The sequence below is a fragment of the Leptonychotes weddellii genome, chromosome 9 (assembly GCF_054177405.1).
Source record: "Leptonychotes weddellii isolate Sample4059 chromosome 9, ASM5417740v2, whole genome shotgun sequence".
Lineage (NCBI taxonomy): Eukaryota > Metazoa > Chordata > Mammalia > Carnivora > Phocidae > Leptonychotes > Leptonychotes weddellii.
The window spans coordinates 53,994,792-54,011,525 of NC_138377.1; the positions used below are offsets into that span (position 1 = coordinate 53,994,792).

The following is a 16,734-nucleotide window of genomic DNA, read 5'->3' on the forward strand; positions in this document are numbered from 1 at the left end:
CCGAGCGATGTTGAGCACTTTTTCATGGGTCTGTTGGCCATTTGGATGTCTTCTTTGGAAAAATGTCTGTTCATGTCTTCTGCCCACTTCTTGATTGGATCATTTGTTCTTTGGGTGTTGAGTTTAAGAAGTTCTTTATACATACATTTATTCTTAACAGAGTGGCTAGTACATAGTAAGCTTTTGACAAATTTTGACTATTTTACTTATATCAATATCAACAAAAGTCCATAAACATCCAAGTTAACATTTTCCTACATAGGATAATTAAAACCAAATTCACTACTTTTAGAAATAACAATTTTGAGAAACAAACTGAGGACTGACATATAGTTCATACCACCTTGTTATGGGAGGTCTTGCATTGGTTTTCATGCCTCTTCCAAAGAGTTCTCCATTTGGCTTGATATTGGTCAAAACTTAAAGCCAGAATGGTGGCTTTACTGTCTTTTCAGGGATAAGAACTGCTATTAATGCTACATACACATTAGAATTAGTTTCCATTCATCTAGGAAGTAGACTGGATGTGTCAGTCTGCTTCTTGAGAAGTAAGCAGGATAAAGCATGTTGATATGGGTGTCACAAATCTCTCAACTTCCCTAGTTTCTGTCCTCTTCAGCCACATGCTCTGTATTTCAAGCCAAAGCTACATGAAGGCAGAAAAATTTGGCAGAGTGAACAGTGCATGTAGGTATAAGCATTAGTTCTTTAGCAGAAAAAAAAAAAAAGTATCTCCTTCATAAAACATGACAATTCCTTTTTGTTTTTAAGAATCTGTATGTTGTACTTTACCTTAGGAAAGCTTCCAGTAATTATCTAATCAATCAAGAAAAGTAGCTCGTCAGCTTGTGCCCTTGCCCACCACATTCTCTTTCTCTAATTTTAGGTGTGACTCTTCTAATTGGCCCAAGGGCCAATCTTCACTGACAAAAAGGCTCTTCGTGGGAGAGGGTGTGGCACGGAGGTCCTGTAGCAGCCACTTTGACTGTAGGGGCCGTGAGGCTTACTTTCTGGATTCAGGACTTTGGGTTGTTAAGTAATAAACCCAACTCAGAATTATTTAGGTGTAAAAAAAAAGGAATTTATTCTAAGTGATACTGGGTATCTCAAAGAATGAAAAGCAAAGGGAAATGCCAATATTCAAGAAAGGTTGAGATATAACCAAGTGTAAAAAATTGCTGGCAGCAGGGTCATACACCCAGTATCAGAACTTCTCTTCTCCATTTTGCTTCTGTGTTTCCCTGAATGGTAGCTTCCTTCTTTTTTATCACTGCAGATTGACTTTCTCCAAATGACTGACTGTCCCTGATATGCTAGCTTTCTGTCTTAGAGCTCCAACCACACAGAGCGAGACTTGACTTTTTCAGTTCTAATTCCCAAATCCTGGAGAAAAACTCTGCTAGGTCTAGCTTGGATCAGATTGGGGCAAAGAGACAGAATACCATTTGGGTCCATTTGGTGAGGTGCCCAATCAACCAACTGCCTACAAGTGGTATCATATTGTACTAATGTGTTGGCTCCAGTGTTTTAAAAAATTGGGTGGGGCAGTTCTCAACAGAAGAGGTGGTGGCCTGACTATTCTGTAGATGTCTACTATTGCAAGGATATATTGTGAAAACAGTGCAAGGAAGTAGATCTAGGTTCCCATTTTCAAACAAAGCCTGCCTATGGTCCTTGAGAATTTCCCATTAAAGCTGTTCATTCACTGTTAGAAAGTTCAGGATGGGGGGATGGCTGGAGGCAGTGGCAGGGATTTGGGGGTGGCGGGGGGATGATTACACATGAAAGGAACCGAGCAGAGAGACGGGAAGGAGGGCGCATCAAGGAAGCATCGCCAACTTGAAGCAGAGGGCTCTGGACCTCCCAGCTCTTTTCAGATTAAATCCTTATGGTTCTCCCAGCTGCCTCTCTTCCCTCCTGCCTTACACCTCTTTTTAATATTTTCTCCCATCATTTTTAAAATGAAGACCTTCTGTGTTACTCAGAAGATTTCTGTCCTTCTCCAGAGAAGCAATACTCTACTTTAGGCAGAAGTTTGAAGTTAAGGCAGATTTTGTCTCTTCAGGAAAGCACTTTCCCATATCCTCCTGTTATTTTTCTTAGAACCACGAAATCTGAGGGTTGGAGTAGACCGATCTTGAGGGCCATCAAGTTCATCCATTGCTGTATACATCCCCTCTCTGGCATCCATGACAAGTGGCCATCCAGACTGCTTGACAACTTACCATGAAGGAGAATTCATCATTTTTCAGGACAGCCTATTCCATCTGTAGATAATTCTATTAGGAGTACTTCCTTATATTAAGCTCCTACTGGATCAATAATGTGTCTTCTCTTTTTTTTTTTTTTTAAGGTTTTATTTATTTATTTGACAGAGAGAGAGATAGCGAGAGTGGGAACACAAGCAGGGGGAGTGGGAAAGGGAGAAGCAGGCTTCCTGCCAAGCAGGAAGCCTGATGCAGGGCTTGATCCCAGGACCCTGGGATCATGACCTGAGCCGAAGGCAGACGCTTAACCATCTGAGCCACCCAGGCACCCCAATAATGTGTCTTTTCTTGTTCCTTCCATCTGTTGGTCCTAGTTCTACCACCTGAAAACAAATGGAAAAGTCGAAGCTCTTTCCTACATGCTCACCTTTCAAGAGATCAGTCATGTTCATCATGTTTCTCCCTATGACTGTTCTCCAGGCTGAGTGACTGTTCTTCCTGTAACTGCTCTCTGTTGTATGGGATTTCAAGTACCTCTATTATTAACAGGGACACTCTGTTCTAGAAGCTTTAGTTATTTAAATGTTCTTCTTAACTTTTTCCCCAAAAACCAGACATAATCTTCCAGATATGGAAAAATCAGCACAGAAAGAACAGAACTAATAAATCTTTCATTATAAATATAGAACTTCTATTCAGATAATCACATTTATCTTCTGGGAAGACCGAGCCTATGCTTAGTCACTCTTATGCTGAAAATTATGTAATGATTAATTTATAATGAAATGTAAATGATAAAGAGTGGTGGTATTTGAATTTTATAAGTGAATTTCAGGCATTAGTAGTTGAAATTGGAATGGAAAGGAGGTGGAAGCATGAATTCCCATAATTCTTCAAATCATATGTCTGCTAGCACTATCCATTAAGTCAAAAGTACTGGGTAGAGTAAGCCCGTATCAGGGGATCATTTGATTCCTTTCTTCCCCTTTGCGAAATCAACATGCTTAACAAACGTTTGTGTCCTGGTTACATACCCACACACAGAGAAGACTCTGGGGTAAGCACACTAATGCACACTTAGCCCTCAAGGAGCCAACAATTTAGAAGCTATAAAACAAACCCTTTGCTTCCCTAACTGAAGTGTGCTTTGTAAGCCAGTCAATCAGGGAAGAGAAAGAGATCACCACGTTGGATTGGGTGGCACAGAGGATTAGTATATATAAATTCTTAACTTGTTCTAGAAGCAGAACCCAATTTAGGGAAGTTGGAGTGAAGCTTGAGAGGTCAGTCGGAGAAGCCCCAGTTCTATGTTAAATGGACATCCTAAGATACAAACACATTGAGTCCTGGTTTTTTTCTGTAGTCACTTATGGGTTCATCCGGAACAGGGTGGACAAATTTAAAATTTTGAATCTTAAAATCTAATATGAAATAAGTGGTGACATTTTATGAACCTTATCATAAGCATATGGCACTCATTCTCGGTTTTGTTTTTTGTTTTTGTTTTTGTTTCTTTTTTTTTTTTTTTAAAGATTTTATTTATTTTTTTGACAGAGACAGAGATAGCGAGAACAGGAACACAAGCAGCGGGAGTGGGAGAGGGAGAGCAGGCTTCCCGCCGAGGAGGGAACCCGATGTGGGACTCCATCCCAGGACCCTGGGATCATGACCTGAGCCAAAGGCAGACACTTAACGACTGAGCCACCCAGGCGCCCTTGTTTTTGTTTCTAAAAACATTTGAGTATGTGACAAGTCCCTCAACATTGGCATTCACAGTCATCCCAGGCCCTGTAAGACTGTGTTTCAGCAAGGAAGTTTGACATTTCTTCTGCCAGCAACGTATGTCCCTGACCTTCTATCTCCATCAAGGAAGTTAAAAAGATCATTACTAACTCAGGACAGGGCTGGGAGCTCAGTTTCCGTAGTGATAGAGCTTGTTAGTTCCTTTGTGTTAGTAGAGCTAAAAGTAAGGATTTGTGCCCCTTGTTAGCACAGAAAGTTCCAGTCTGTGGGCTCAGGTATAACCTGAACCTCATTTGGTTACAAGGGAGGAAGTGCAAAACTGTGGACAGCTTCGGGGCACCTGGGTGGCTCAGTCGTTAAGTGTCTGCCTTCGGCTCAGGTCATGATCCCAGGGTACTGGGATCGAGCCCCACATAGGGCTCCCTGCTCTGCGGAAAGCCTGCTTCTCCCTCTTCCGATTCCCCCTGCTTGTGTTCCCTCTCTCACTGTCTCTCTCTCTCTGTCAAATAAATAAATAAAACCTTTAAAAAAAAAAAAAAACTGTGGACAGCTTGAAGCTACCTACCATACAACTGAGAACATAAATTCAAGATCCCTTAGAGTGAGGAAGGTCAAGTTCATCCTTTAGGTACAACTCATTGTTGTGGTTAGCAATGTACCCAGGGGATTCCAGTCTTGGTGCCATTCTTCTGAATTTCATAGTGTTAATAATTGTAGAATTCATAATCTCTGCACATTAGAATTAAAACAAAGGAAGACTTCATGATTGGTGTGCTACATTGAATAATTGGGGATACTTTAAGATTAGTTGCTTTATCTATAAACAAAAGCAGAATTACCTGTTTCCTGATTCCGTTACATAAAGTCTTTTATTTCTCCAATAGATTGTTTGGTTTTTACAAGGGGATTCTGCCACCAATCTTGGCTGAAACACCAAAAAGAGCAGTGAAGGTAAGCATTGTATACCTTTCCACCAAGTGAAAATAGACTGCAGTAACAACTTCATCCCTAAAACATCCCACAACAAACTATGGGACGTTAATGTGAATTAAAGATAAGAGAGTGAAAAATTTAATGTGGAAATTATAGCATAACTTTTATTATAATTAGGCCAGGTCACTCTCTCAAATATTGATTTATGGATTTTTTTTTTCAGGTAAAGGCACTCCCTTCTGATGAGGAGATTATACAAAAAGTACAGTAGTGAATGAAATTCATGTAATTGAACCACAGCAGCCACAAAATAACTAGACCTTTTTCTCAAAGCAATTCATCAATTTTCCTTGGTAGCAATAATTATTAAAGAGAGAGGGAGAGGAGACGAGGGAAGAGTGGTAGAAAAACCTTTTTCCCTAAATCAGTTCCATTTTATGAACAGAGCAAACTAATACACTGTATTTCTTTGTACATGATTCTCATATAACACATTTACTTGGAATGCTAACTTCATTTCTTTCCCTACCCCCTCCACCCTGGTCTCCTCTGTTAAAATTCTCTACTCTGGTTTTTACAAAATTATTACTTCCTCTATGCTGATTTCCATTCTTTAACCACATAACTATGGGAGTTTATGTACTATTTGTTGGTTTGGTATCTGGATAGGAACACAGAGATCTGGCAGGACCTCCAGGGAAGAAAGAACTAAATCTGATCACTCTTTTCTATGTTCTCTCGAACAGAAGTCCTGATCACAGTGACTCTGGCTGTCAGTGCCCCCTCCCCCACACCACTGACTTCACCAAATCCGGCTTTGTCTTTCCATAAGAAGGATAACATACACTTAGACCAAAAGACCTCCTTTCCAACTAATGACATAAAGCTTTTTTCAGATACATTACTCAATTTGTATTCCCAATATTCCTGAGAAGTAAGATGGGACAATTTCTATACTTTTGCTCAGTAAGTTAAGAGGTAGACTAAGTTAAATTTTATGATAAAATCACCGACATGCACAGACACCATACTTCTACATTATGTCAAAATAGTAATTTAATAGGATTTGATTCAGGTCTAGAATTCAGAAAACAAAGCTGTAAAACATACTTTCTCTATAAATTCATCCCCTTTGTTGCCATAGTTTCTGTGATTTTATATTATTACTTCAATACAAATTTCATTGTAAGGATCTGAATCGCAGTAGAGAATCTGGAAAAAGTTCACCAAAGTACACAAGAGGGCTGAATTGAATTATGAAATGGCCTCACTTGATAAAAGATTGCCCAAGTAAACAAACAGAGCAGAGTTCCTTTTCAAAAGGAAAGTCACTTTGTCTCCATGGAATAATATGTTCATTTGTTCAGTGTTTTACATGGATAAATAGAGTAAGTTATAATTAAAGTTTTTCCTGGAATATTTTTCCTTAATACTATACATTGGAGAAAATTTCATTTAAATTTGAAGAGGATTAAAGTTTATCAGTGTTGAACAGTCTTTTATGTAAGGAAAAAAAAAAGTTGAGCTTTACAAAACTGAGTTAGTCTCTACTGAAGAAAAAAGCAATGCTCGCTGCCAGAGCAATGGTTAACAGATGAACTTTTGGGCAACTGGATATGGTGTATGTGCCCCAGACATCTTGTTTCAAGTTGATTTTACCTTAAAATTATTGAGACATATGGTAAGTGCATTGGCTTTTTAAGTATAATTTGGAGTTAAGTGTATCTTTGCCAGATGGATAGCACTAGTTTTTCAATACAATTTATGAAAATATTCATAGAAAATTTTATAGATATTTATCTTAGAATTTGTGAGGAAAGCAATCATCTGATTGTAACGATTTCATACATCGTAAAGTGCTTCATTGCATGCCATCAAAGTTTACTTCAGAAAAAATATTCAGAGACCATATATAAGTATATGTATAAATATACCCACACATACATACATATACATGAATATATGTGAATATACATGTGTGTGTGTGTATTCCTTGGTACTGACACTTCAATCACAATCATTATTATAATCAGAAACAGACAATGTGAAGTTTTTCTGCACTGTATTCTTTGAAATGGGATTCATCATTAAAATAAGACTCATCGATGCTAAATAAATGAAACTTACCCCTTCACAGATTAAGACAGAATTAGTATTGCAGTTAGCAAAAGGAAATAAAGACCTCAGAAAGAGACCAACTGGCCCTTCAGACATGGGAGGCACCACGTTCAAGTTTCCTGGGTCTGGTCTTGAGATTCACAGGTCCAAAAACAGCATTTTTCCATGGACAGACTCTCCAGGACTGCCTGATGCTAACCAGACCCACGAGAGAGTAAGAATTGTGAAAGCTATTCACCACCCCTCCTACACCTGTCATTGTGTCTACACACACTAGATGCTCAATCAATGTTAGATGCACAAATGAAACATAGAGAAAGAAACAGAAAGAAAGTGTATTGATTTATCACAGGAGACATTCCTATCCTAGTCCCCAAAATTCCCACATCTACTATTCAGTTTTTGGAAGACCAAGACTTCCATTTCCAGCCAAGATAGAGTAACAGAGACCAGATTTACTCTCCTGCCTGAAACGGCAACAACAAAAATGAACAAAATATATGAAACCACAGTTTTCAGGACACTGGACATCAGACAAGGAAGGGCAGGGACAGGGAACAAATGAGAAGAGCTCTATGGTTTGCCCTCAACTTACTGCCTTGAGAGGTTTTTCCAGACCCCGGGCACGCAGGGGAAATGTAAGCAGAGCCCAGTGTACTCCCTGGGTTGAGACGGAGCTGACAGGCTGGAGAGGGCAAGGCAGCTAGAGTTCACAGGACAGAGGTACTGGATAAGAGTGTCTGAATCATTTCACCTAGGCATTCGCCAAAATCTTCCAGCAACACTGCTGATGAGTACCAGTCAGCTAATAGTAGCTTGGTTTTCTCACAATTTTAGAGATGGAATAGGAAAAGCCTAGAATTGCCCCGACACATAGACTTGGAATTCCCTGTGAGAATTGCTACAATGACAGGCCAAGTGCCTGTCCCCAGACTTCTCCCCTGAGATCCCAGTTTGGTCCTTAATCCCTTGTAACTACAGAAAGTCAGAAATAAAGAAGAACAAAAATCAAAACCGCATCCTCACACTGGAAGAGAACAAGGTAGTGAGGCCTTTTGTGAGGTCCATCCATCCCAGAACTTCCCTGAACCCAGTATTCAGTGTTTCCAAATGTAGGTCATGACCTATGAGTCATAAAATCAATTAAGTGGGTCACTAGATGTAATGGGTCATGACCAGAATGTTTTTTACGAAACAGAATAGAAACATAGTGCATTACACATAGGGAGGGGGAAACACTGTTTTACAGCAATGTTTTCTTTCAGTTATAAATAAATACAAGGGGTACACTGCCTTCGTGCGTGTGTGCACGCGTGCGTGCGTGCGCGCGCGAACACTGCCTTCGTGCGCGTGTGCATGTGTGCGTGCGTGCGCGAACACTGCCTTCGTGCGTGTGCGCATGCGTGCGTGCACGCGGGCGCGTGTGTGAGTGTTACGTAAATACTTTTTACATAGATTGTGCTCCAAAAGGTTTGAAACCTTCTGCCTTGAGGGACTCCGGGCTTCCAAGGTCAGGGAAGGCAAGAAGACCTCAGCAGCAAGAAAACTCTGGGGCAGAGAATCCCAAACTGTTAACAGTCACGGCTCAGCAGTGAGCAAGCATATGTCGTGTTTAAGAGCATACACAGGCTTTGCAGTCAGTCCTTCTACTCACTAGCTGCAGGATGTGGATCTACAGAATGAGAACCATGATCGTACTATAACCTGTTTTCTGATGGTCTTGTATGGATTCGGCGCAGTAGCACCTGCCAAGGCCTTCGCATGTTACCTGGACCACAGCAAGCTATCGTGAGGGATACAAGTAACTGTGGTTCCTCCATTAGCCCAAAGTGAAGAAAGAGAATGAAAACTAAGATTTTCTGAAAGTCCTATCTGTGTCAGGCATGTCAGAAAATCTTACTTAAATTCTGTTATTTAAGGAATATTTTAGAAGGTAAGTTTTGTGTTCTCGAGGGCTGGAAAGGTCAGGTGACTTGCCCAGGCTTTCACAGCTAAGTAGCATAGCCAGGATTCAGTCCCAGGACTGCTCCCATCAAAACCCTAGCAAGGTGATTGTCAAAGAATAGTGATGATAGTGACCATAAAAATGAAGAAAAAAACTTATCTGTAAAGCCTAAGACAGTAACACTTTTCCTTCCATGGTTAATGGTTTCACCAAAACGGTGGCCACTGGTGCTTTTTTTTTAACACCAGGAGAGTTTCGGAGTTGACACCATCCACTAGAATGTTAGATCAAGGAGGCAGGGGTTTCTCTTTATTCACTGCTGCAGGAGGCATCCAATAAATATTTGTTGAATGAGTAAATGAAGGAATCCCTGATCTAGAAAAGTCTACATCTGTAGTTGAGTTAAAGAAACATGGCACAAAAGTTATTCCTGGGTCTTTAAAAGAATCCAAATCTCTGCCCAAAGACTCGTAGAGCCATGTCTACATAGAACTACCTCTTTCTAACAACAGAGTATTATTTGATCCCCAAATCTGCTTTTTTTTTCTTCCCCCCTCTTATTGAGTTACAAAGTAATAGAGTAGAAGGCATTCGAGACCATCAAGTACCCATGCCTTTTCTGGGGCCTTAAAAATCAGGCCCTAGCAGGACCTAAGATTGTGCCTTACCAATGACATTGGCAGCTTCTACTAACAGAGCGCCCAGGAGCAAAACATCATGATCAAGGAGAATTGTTTCCCAAATTACAGAGTACAGAAAGAGAGGAGAGAAATGTATTTGGGGCACATTACATGAAGTCTGATGACATTTGCCTCCATAGAAATTTATTTGCAGAGAAAATTATATGAAATGTTACCTCATGAAAGGAACCTACAAAATCTTCATCAGATGTTAAAGGAAGGAAAAAGCAGCTCTCTTTCTTCGTGAAAGGAGAAAGGTTGAAGACAGTCTTGCTTTAAGTCAGGACGGACTACATGACCTCATTGGGTCCTTCTCTGTTTTACCATGGCACCTTCATCATCAGTGAGGGTTTAGAAACTCCATGAAACAATGGAGATACACAAGAGTATATGCGCAAGTTAAAGATGAGAAGGGGGTGTCTTTTACAAGTGGGTTAGAAAACTGGCATTCACTGGGAAAGCAGTTCACAGAGAAAACATAGGAGACCAGAGATTTGGGGTCTCTCTGCCTATAATTTTGAATCACTGCCATAAAAAAGAAGTCTATTGATGTCTGGGGAAACTGAAAATGGTCATGGTAAATGGAAGCTGTATGGTTCATTTACCGCTATAAAGGATTCCATCAGCTCTTCTGTAGGCTATTATAGTTGCATTTGAAAATGTGAATGTTCAAGTAAGGCCCACTAAGCAACTACCCGAGACCAGATTAAAAACTGTGTTCGTTGGTTTATCATTTTTCTAAAATGCTGGTTAATATCATGATTTACTAAAGAAATTTGAGTCAATTAAAGGGTTTGTTGCAAGACATTGTTATAAATCTCTGGGTTTGGTTTTGTTTCACAGTTTTTCACGTTTGAGCAGTACAAGAAATTGCTAGGATATGTGTCACTGTCGCCAGCTTTGGTAAGTGAGAGTATTTATTATACTTAAGTGTGTGAGTTATTTCATAAACCGAAATCTGGAAACAAAAACCCTTTTGATTCCCCAAGCCCAACTACTAAAATATGAATTCGAGTTATTCAATGTTCAGCTACTTGTTGAAAGCCATCTTCCTAATAACTCACAATTTGGCTATTTTATAGCTCCCAGTGATGAATTTATGATAACAGTGATATGTGTGGAAAGACCCATATGAGATATGGTCAAGAATATAAAATAAAGAGTACATTTGTCAAAGATTCTGTGAAAGCCAAAGCATGCATGTGTTTACATACTACGTACTGCGCATATCTGTTTATGCAAAAGTCAGTATGCCTAAAACATTTCCTAACAGGTCACTTTTCCAGCTTTTGCTCCAGCTGTAGGAAATACAGGACTTCAGGTCACCCTGTAGGCAGATGCAGACTGAAGGACCTTTAGTGGTTGCGGAGAACAGCGATGCTACAATGACACATCTCAGCTGTTACATGGAAATCGCATGGTGATGTGAACATTGCTCAGTGCCTCTCCTCTCCTTCTTGGTGACTGCTGCTTTTCACAAGATAAATTAGAGTGGCCAGATGGCTTCTACGAGTATGTGTGCAGCAAGAGCCCGAGAGAAAGTGCACTGATTTCTCCCTCCAAATCTGAAAAACAAAACAAAGCAAAACAAATGATACATTGGCCCTCCAACTGACAGTGGGCCTCCCAGCCCCTAGAAATGTCCTCCGGTTTACCTGCTGCAATGGGCCTCAAAACTCAACCAGAGAGGCAGTGTTCTGAGCTTCAGCTCTTCCGTTACTTAACTTTTAAAGGTTTACTTCAGAATATTTACTCTGCCCAATAGACTGTCCAAGAAGAAATATCTGTTATTTTTTAAACCGTACATGCCCCTTCTCTAGGAAGGATCCTGTTAAGAAACTTCTCGCCCAGACTCCTGCCTAAACAAGGTGACTGCAAAATAGCTTTGTATGGTAGAAGTGGCAGCACGAGTCCTAATATTAGCTCAGATTATTTTTTTAATGCCTCGCTGTCTTAATGTCATTCTCAACTTTGAAAACATCTTGGTTAAGAGAGGATTAAAAACTTCCTAGCAAAAGACAATAAAATATGGTCTCCAGAGGGCCAGCTGGCTGTTCCTGTGTCGAGCATTGGTACCATGTGAGAGGCTGCAGGCTTTTGGGCTCGTGAGAATTAAAACAGAAAAGCATTTGGCCACTCCAGCTACTCTAACTGAATGCATGCAAACTGTAGGCAGTTGTTCTCTTTCCTTGAATTCATTTATTCCAGTTTCTTTTTGATACAGCTAGACACTTAAACAGCCCTTAAATGTCCCCTGGTTCTCGCACATGAAAAGCCTAGGAGGCTGGGAACCCCACTGTTACCGCTGGTCTCTGGAATCATCTAAGTAACGTGATCTGCTGATAGCTGATCAATTCTTTTGACAAGGGACTGCTGAACACTAGTTCTGACAGCAAATGTAGCTGAGTTTTATAGAAGAACAAAAAAGTGAATTATTTGGAAGATTGCATACAGTAAGTAATAAAAACCTGAACATCTGGATTTTAGCTTTCCCAGTCAGAAGAGTTTGGGACGTGTGTGTGTGTGTGTGTGTGTGTGTGTACACATGCGTGCACACACACATGTTTTGGCTTCCATGATGGAAGTCTGAGACAAATGAATGAAATATTTGGTCTGTTACCCTATGCAAATGTGTTTAAAATCGTAATGAAGGGGCGTGAAAGGAAAACATGATGAATTATTCCCTCTCCTTGAATCCGTATATGATCCCATTCTTCCTCTGCATTTTTATGTGCAACAGGACCAATGGTTTTTGTAAAGCACTTTACAAAGGCCTTCACACGTTGTTTTGATCCTCATATGAGTTAGGGAGATTAGATGTCATTGTTCCATTTTACAGATGAGGAAACTATGGCTTATAAAAGGCTGAGTGATTTAGACACAGAGTTGCAGCTCGCACATGTGGTGCCTTTGTGTGAATTATGCAAAGTTGCCCTTTCCCCTGGGGGACGCCTCTGCAGGGCTCCAGCTTGGCAAGTGCGGTGCAGGCGGGATCTCAGCCTACACACATACACACACCTTCTTCTGTGCACAAACTAATGCATATGGCAGCCCTGGTGACACAGCCAAGAAGTGGCAGAACCAGGACCTGAATCCAGACTTCCCTCTAGATCCTCCCTTGTTCTACCTTGCCTTTTCTTCCAAGGTTAGGGAATATTCCTTTCTCTTTTCTCTTTTAGTCTACTTTGAAGAAATTAGAGACTCCTAGTAAGAGTTATCTGCTCTTTATTCTTCATTGGCTTTTTTCTTCTTTTGGCTGTATATAGCGTTCCCTCTTCTCCTGGAATTACAGCTTTAGCACTAAAGAACTACTTTTTTCCAACATCTGTTTTGGAAATTTGAGGCTTTGTTTCATTTTGTTTTTCTGGTGTGTGTGTGTGTCTTAACTGTTGTGGTTATTTTTGATACAGGTTTTCTGGAAAACCCTTAAACATTCTACTTTGAGGAAAAGTCGAGAAAGTTGTAGTTCCTTATTGCAGAAGCTCTTAACTGAGAGCAAATCAGAACCTGACATCATCTTTTGAGAGATGTTCTAGATTTTAGCTGAGCCCTTCAGAACAACCTCGCCATTTCTGATCTCAACTTTTATTCCTCATCTTCTACGTCTAGAAGAATAGGGCAGTTATCAGGGGTTTTTTTAAATAGGGAAAGGATGAATAAAAAATTTTTTGTTTGTCAATTGTCTAGAATAGTGACTCTAACATCAGGGCTATACATTTGAGTGTTTTTAGCTGCACTGTTTTGTTATCTGAAATTTGGCTTTTTATAAACATTTTATTTTTGGTTCTTCTTGAATTTTTTGAGATGCTCAATAATGATTTAAGTAGATGTTTTAAAAACGAGCCTTGCCTTTTATAAGTCAGACTCTTTTAATTGTTACATGTGCAGATGTTTTAATATCCACCCTAAATCACTAAGACAACCTTTCTTTTCATTAAAGGAAAAAGTCATTGTTGATGGGGCTTTGACATTTTATTTTGAATTGTTAGGATGTGGTTTGTGGCTTCTGTAATTTCTTCTTCATGAATTGTCAGCATCTAATCAAGAACTAAAGCTGTTTAGTAATGGTATATGGTACATTTATATATGTTTCTCCATTCTCCACATAACATTCAGCTGCAGAGTGTAATGAATAGGATGTTTAACTCAGTATACATAACTTGTTTTAAATTATTGATTGATTGAACTTTTCTAGACGTTTGCCATTGCTGGATTAGGATCTGGACTAACAGAAGCTATCGTGGTTAACCCTTTTGAGGTAGTAAAAGTTGGCTTGCAAGCGAATCGGAACAAATTTACAGAGGTAATCATTTAATGTTTTCCTATTAGTGAGGGAATGTAAAAGAATTGTTTTCAATATGTATATGCTATATATATATAATTATGAACCCGGCTCTTAGTCATTTGTTAAAACCATAGCAAATTATTGTTAAGGAAGTAGCATAAGAAAAAGTCAAGTTTCTTCCACAAGGGAAGCGTGAACAAAAATGTTCTGAAGTCTGATGGGCAAACACATGTTTACAAGTTTTTATTTTAGATTTGGAATGTAATCTATAAGGACTTATTTGGAAATGTTTCCCCTACTTTTGGCAAGACTTCTATTTCACATTACACTAGAAGAAACTGAAGAAAAACCACAGAGGTGATAATATTGTGCTTTAAAAAAAAAATATGAAGTCATTTTTTAAAATTGCCTTACTCCTTTCTCCACTCCACCCACCGCCCTCCCCCAAAGATTCTGATAATCTGTCAAGCTTGTCTTTTGATTTAATCTGAATGAAGCAAGTTACTAAACCTGTGTAGACGTCACCACTTGGACAATGATGGGTCCTGACATTTAGTCACTGGTACATGATGTTCCATGAAGACAGCTGCCTTCACTTCCTCCCAGTTGCCTAATAATTCCCTTTAAACCACCAAGTCCAACTGTTCTTCTTTTATTCTTTTGGGTGCCAAACACCAGGTAAGGGAGAAAATAAGGAGATTGGCGTGCTAGGTCCTTCCTCCCTTAGCATTTTAATTCCACAACTGGGTAGCATGTGGTATAAATTGCTTTGGAGTATCTGCTGACCTGAAGTTCTCTGTAGAATAGTTCCCCTGCCTACTAGTTAGGCAGCTGCTAATGGGTGGAGACCCCCCTCGCTCCCACCCCACTTCCTGCCTGCTGATACTGCTTGAGAGCTCCCTGGCAGCTTCTTGAGCAGGGGTGTGGGAAAGGAGAAGGGGGCCCGACTCACCTGTAGCTGCCAAGACCCAAGGAGGACAGGGTTGGGCTGCTTCAGCAGATGGTAGCCACTCAGATGAAGTCCATCCTAATTAAGGGAGAATTTTTTTTTTTTAAGTTTCAAAAGGTTGCCTTAATTGCTGTGATATTTGGCACTTCAGTAAAAATTGAAAGGCCTTGCATTGCCCTAGTCTCTGCTTTGTTTTCTATTTCCTTGAATGAAGGAAAAAGGTGGTGAGGAATAGGAAGAAAAGAGGAGAAACACTTTTCGAATGTCCTATTGAAATGGAGCAGCCCCCAGTGAAATCTGTTCAAGGAAATTTTGATTTATTAGACTGGGAGAGTTACCAACTAGAAGAAAATTGTGGCGCTCCTCCTCCTCCCTGGCCTCTTTTTCGTCCTTGGGAAGTTTGTCAGGGCGGCAAGGAGGGGGCAAAGGGAAACAGGTATTCAACTGCGGTCCTTTATCAAGGCAGCACGTAACCAGAGGGACGCAAATGGAACAGGGCACCAAGGAGCACTCATGGGAATGAGAATAGTGAGTCAGGACAGCACCCCTGCTCATGCCTAATGTTCTTTGTCTCTCCTCTGCCCTCAAGGACGTTCCACACTGAGGCCAAGTAAGAGCTGCTAATATGTTGCTTGCGTTAAGGCCTTGCTAGAACACAGGAAACACCCTTCCAGCTTAACACAAGAGTATGTGTACGTGGTCCCAGCTCACTGACAGGAGTGCGCTGTGTGTCAACTGTTTATATGCAGGCAGGCAGTTTTTAAGTGCAGGGAGAACAGGCGCTTGTTGGGGTCATTTCCTTTGCAGAATCCACTGAACTGGACTCATTTTTAGGTATTAGACAAAACAGAAATTTTCAGTACCTTATAACCTTCAAACGAGTCAGACATGGTCACGCATGTCAGCATTTATTTCTGACAACAATCAAGATTCAGTAGCTGAACTGAGGTGGCGCTTTATAAGCAATATTGATCAAGGGAAAGGGAGTTAGTGGTACATAGTCACCCAACATAAAGTAATGGAACTATGCTTTCTGAAAAAGAAAAAAAAAAAATCAGAGGAACAGATGACATGATGAGAATAGCAAATTTGGATCTAGTTCTTTAAAAATAACTGGTAGTCATTTTTGGCAACTGTAGCTATTTCCTATGTCTTTTGTCTAGGAGCCACTAACTCCAAAGCCTTCTTCCATTGACTAGCACTTTCTTTTATCCAAAAAGGAGATACTTTTTGTTAATCTGTGCCTGGGTTGGAGTAATCCAGTTGTTAGGTGGGCTCACTTCAACATTTGTATGACCAAGAATACTTATTACTTTCTTCACTCTGAGGCTTTGTCAGTTGTCAAGAAGTGTGTGCATTGGAGGTGATGGGTGGGGTGGGGAAGAGGACGAGAAAGGAAGGAAGAACGGAGTTAATTTAATGATCAATGCATTTAAAGGTTATACTTTAAAAAAAGTTTTAGTCCAAGTATAAAAGTAACGCATATTTACATTAGAAAGCACAAAAAAATAATCTTTTATATAAATAAGTGTGTAAACGTATTAAAAATGATCTACACTCCAGAGCAGTGCTGGCTGATACCAATATAATGTAAGCCACATTTTCTAGTACCTATATTTAAAAAGGCAAAGAGAAACATGAAATTAATACTGTATTTTATTTATTTATTTTTAATTATTTAACCCAATACATCCCAAATATTGTCATTTCAACATGTAGTCAGTATAAAAATTATATGAGATAGTTTACACCCTTTTCATATTTGGTCTTTCAATCTCATGTGTATTTTATGCTTACAAGCACACTTCAGTTTGAACTAGGACATTTCGAGTAGTCAATAGCCACGTATGGGTAGTGATCTCCTTATAGGACTG

The 16,734-nt window shown here is 39.9% G+C and overlaps 1 protein-coding gene across 2 annotated transcripts in view; it reads left to right on the forward strand.

The window, feature by feature from the left end:
* Positions 1-16,734, forward strand: part of SLC25A21 (solute carrier family 25 member 21) — a 480,905-nt gene that overhangs the window by 428,811 nt on the left and 35,360 nt on the right. For both annotated transcript variants that reach the window (XM_081830600.1, XM_081830599.1), the window contains exons 4-6: positions 4,835-4,901; positions 10,470-10,529; positions 13,822-13,929. In XM_081830600.1, coding sequence (XP_081686726.1) covers positions 4,835-4,901; positions 10,470-10,529; positions 13,822-13,929 — 235 coding nt within the window. The remainder of the gene's footprint in view (positions 1-4,834; positions 4,902-10,469; positions 10,530-13,821; positions 13,930-16,734) is intronic.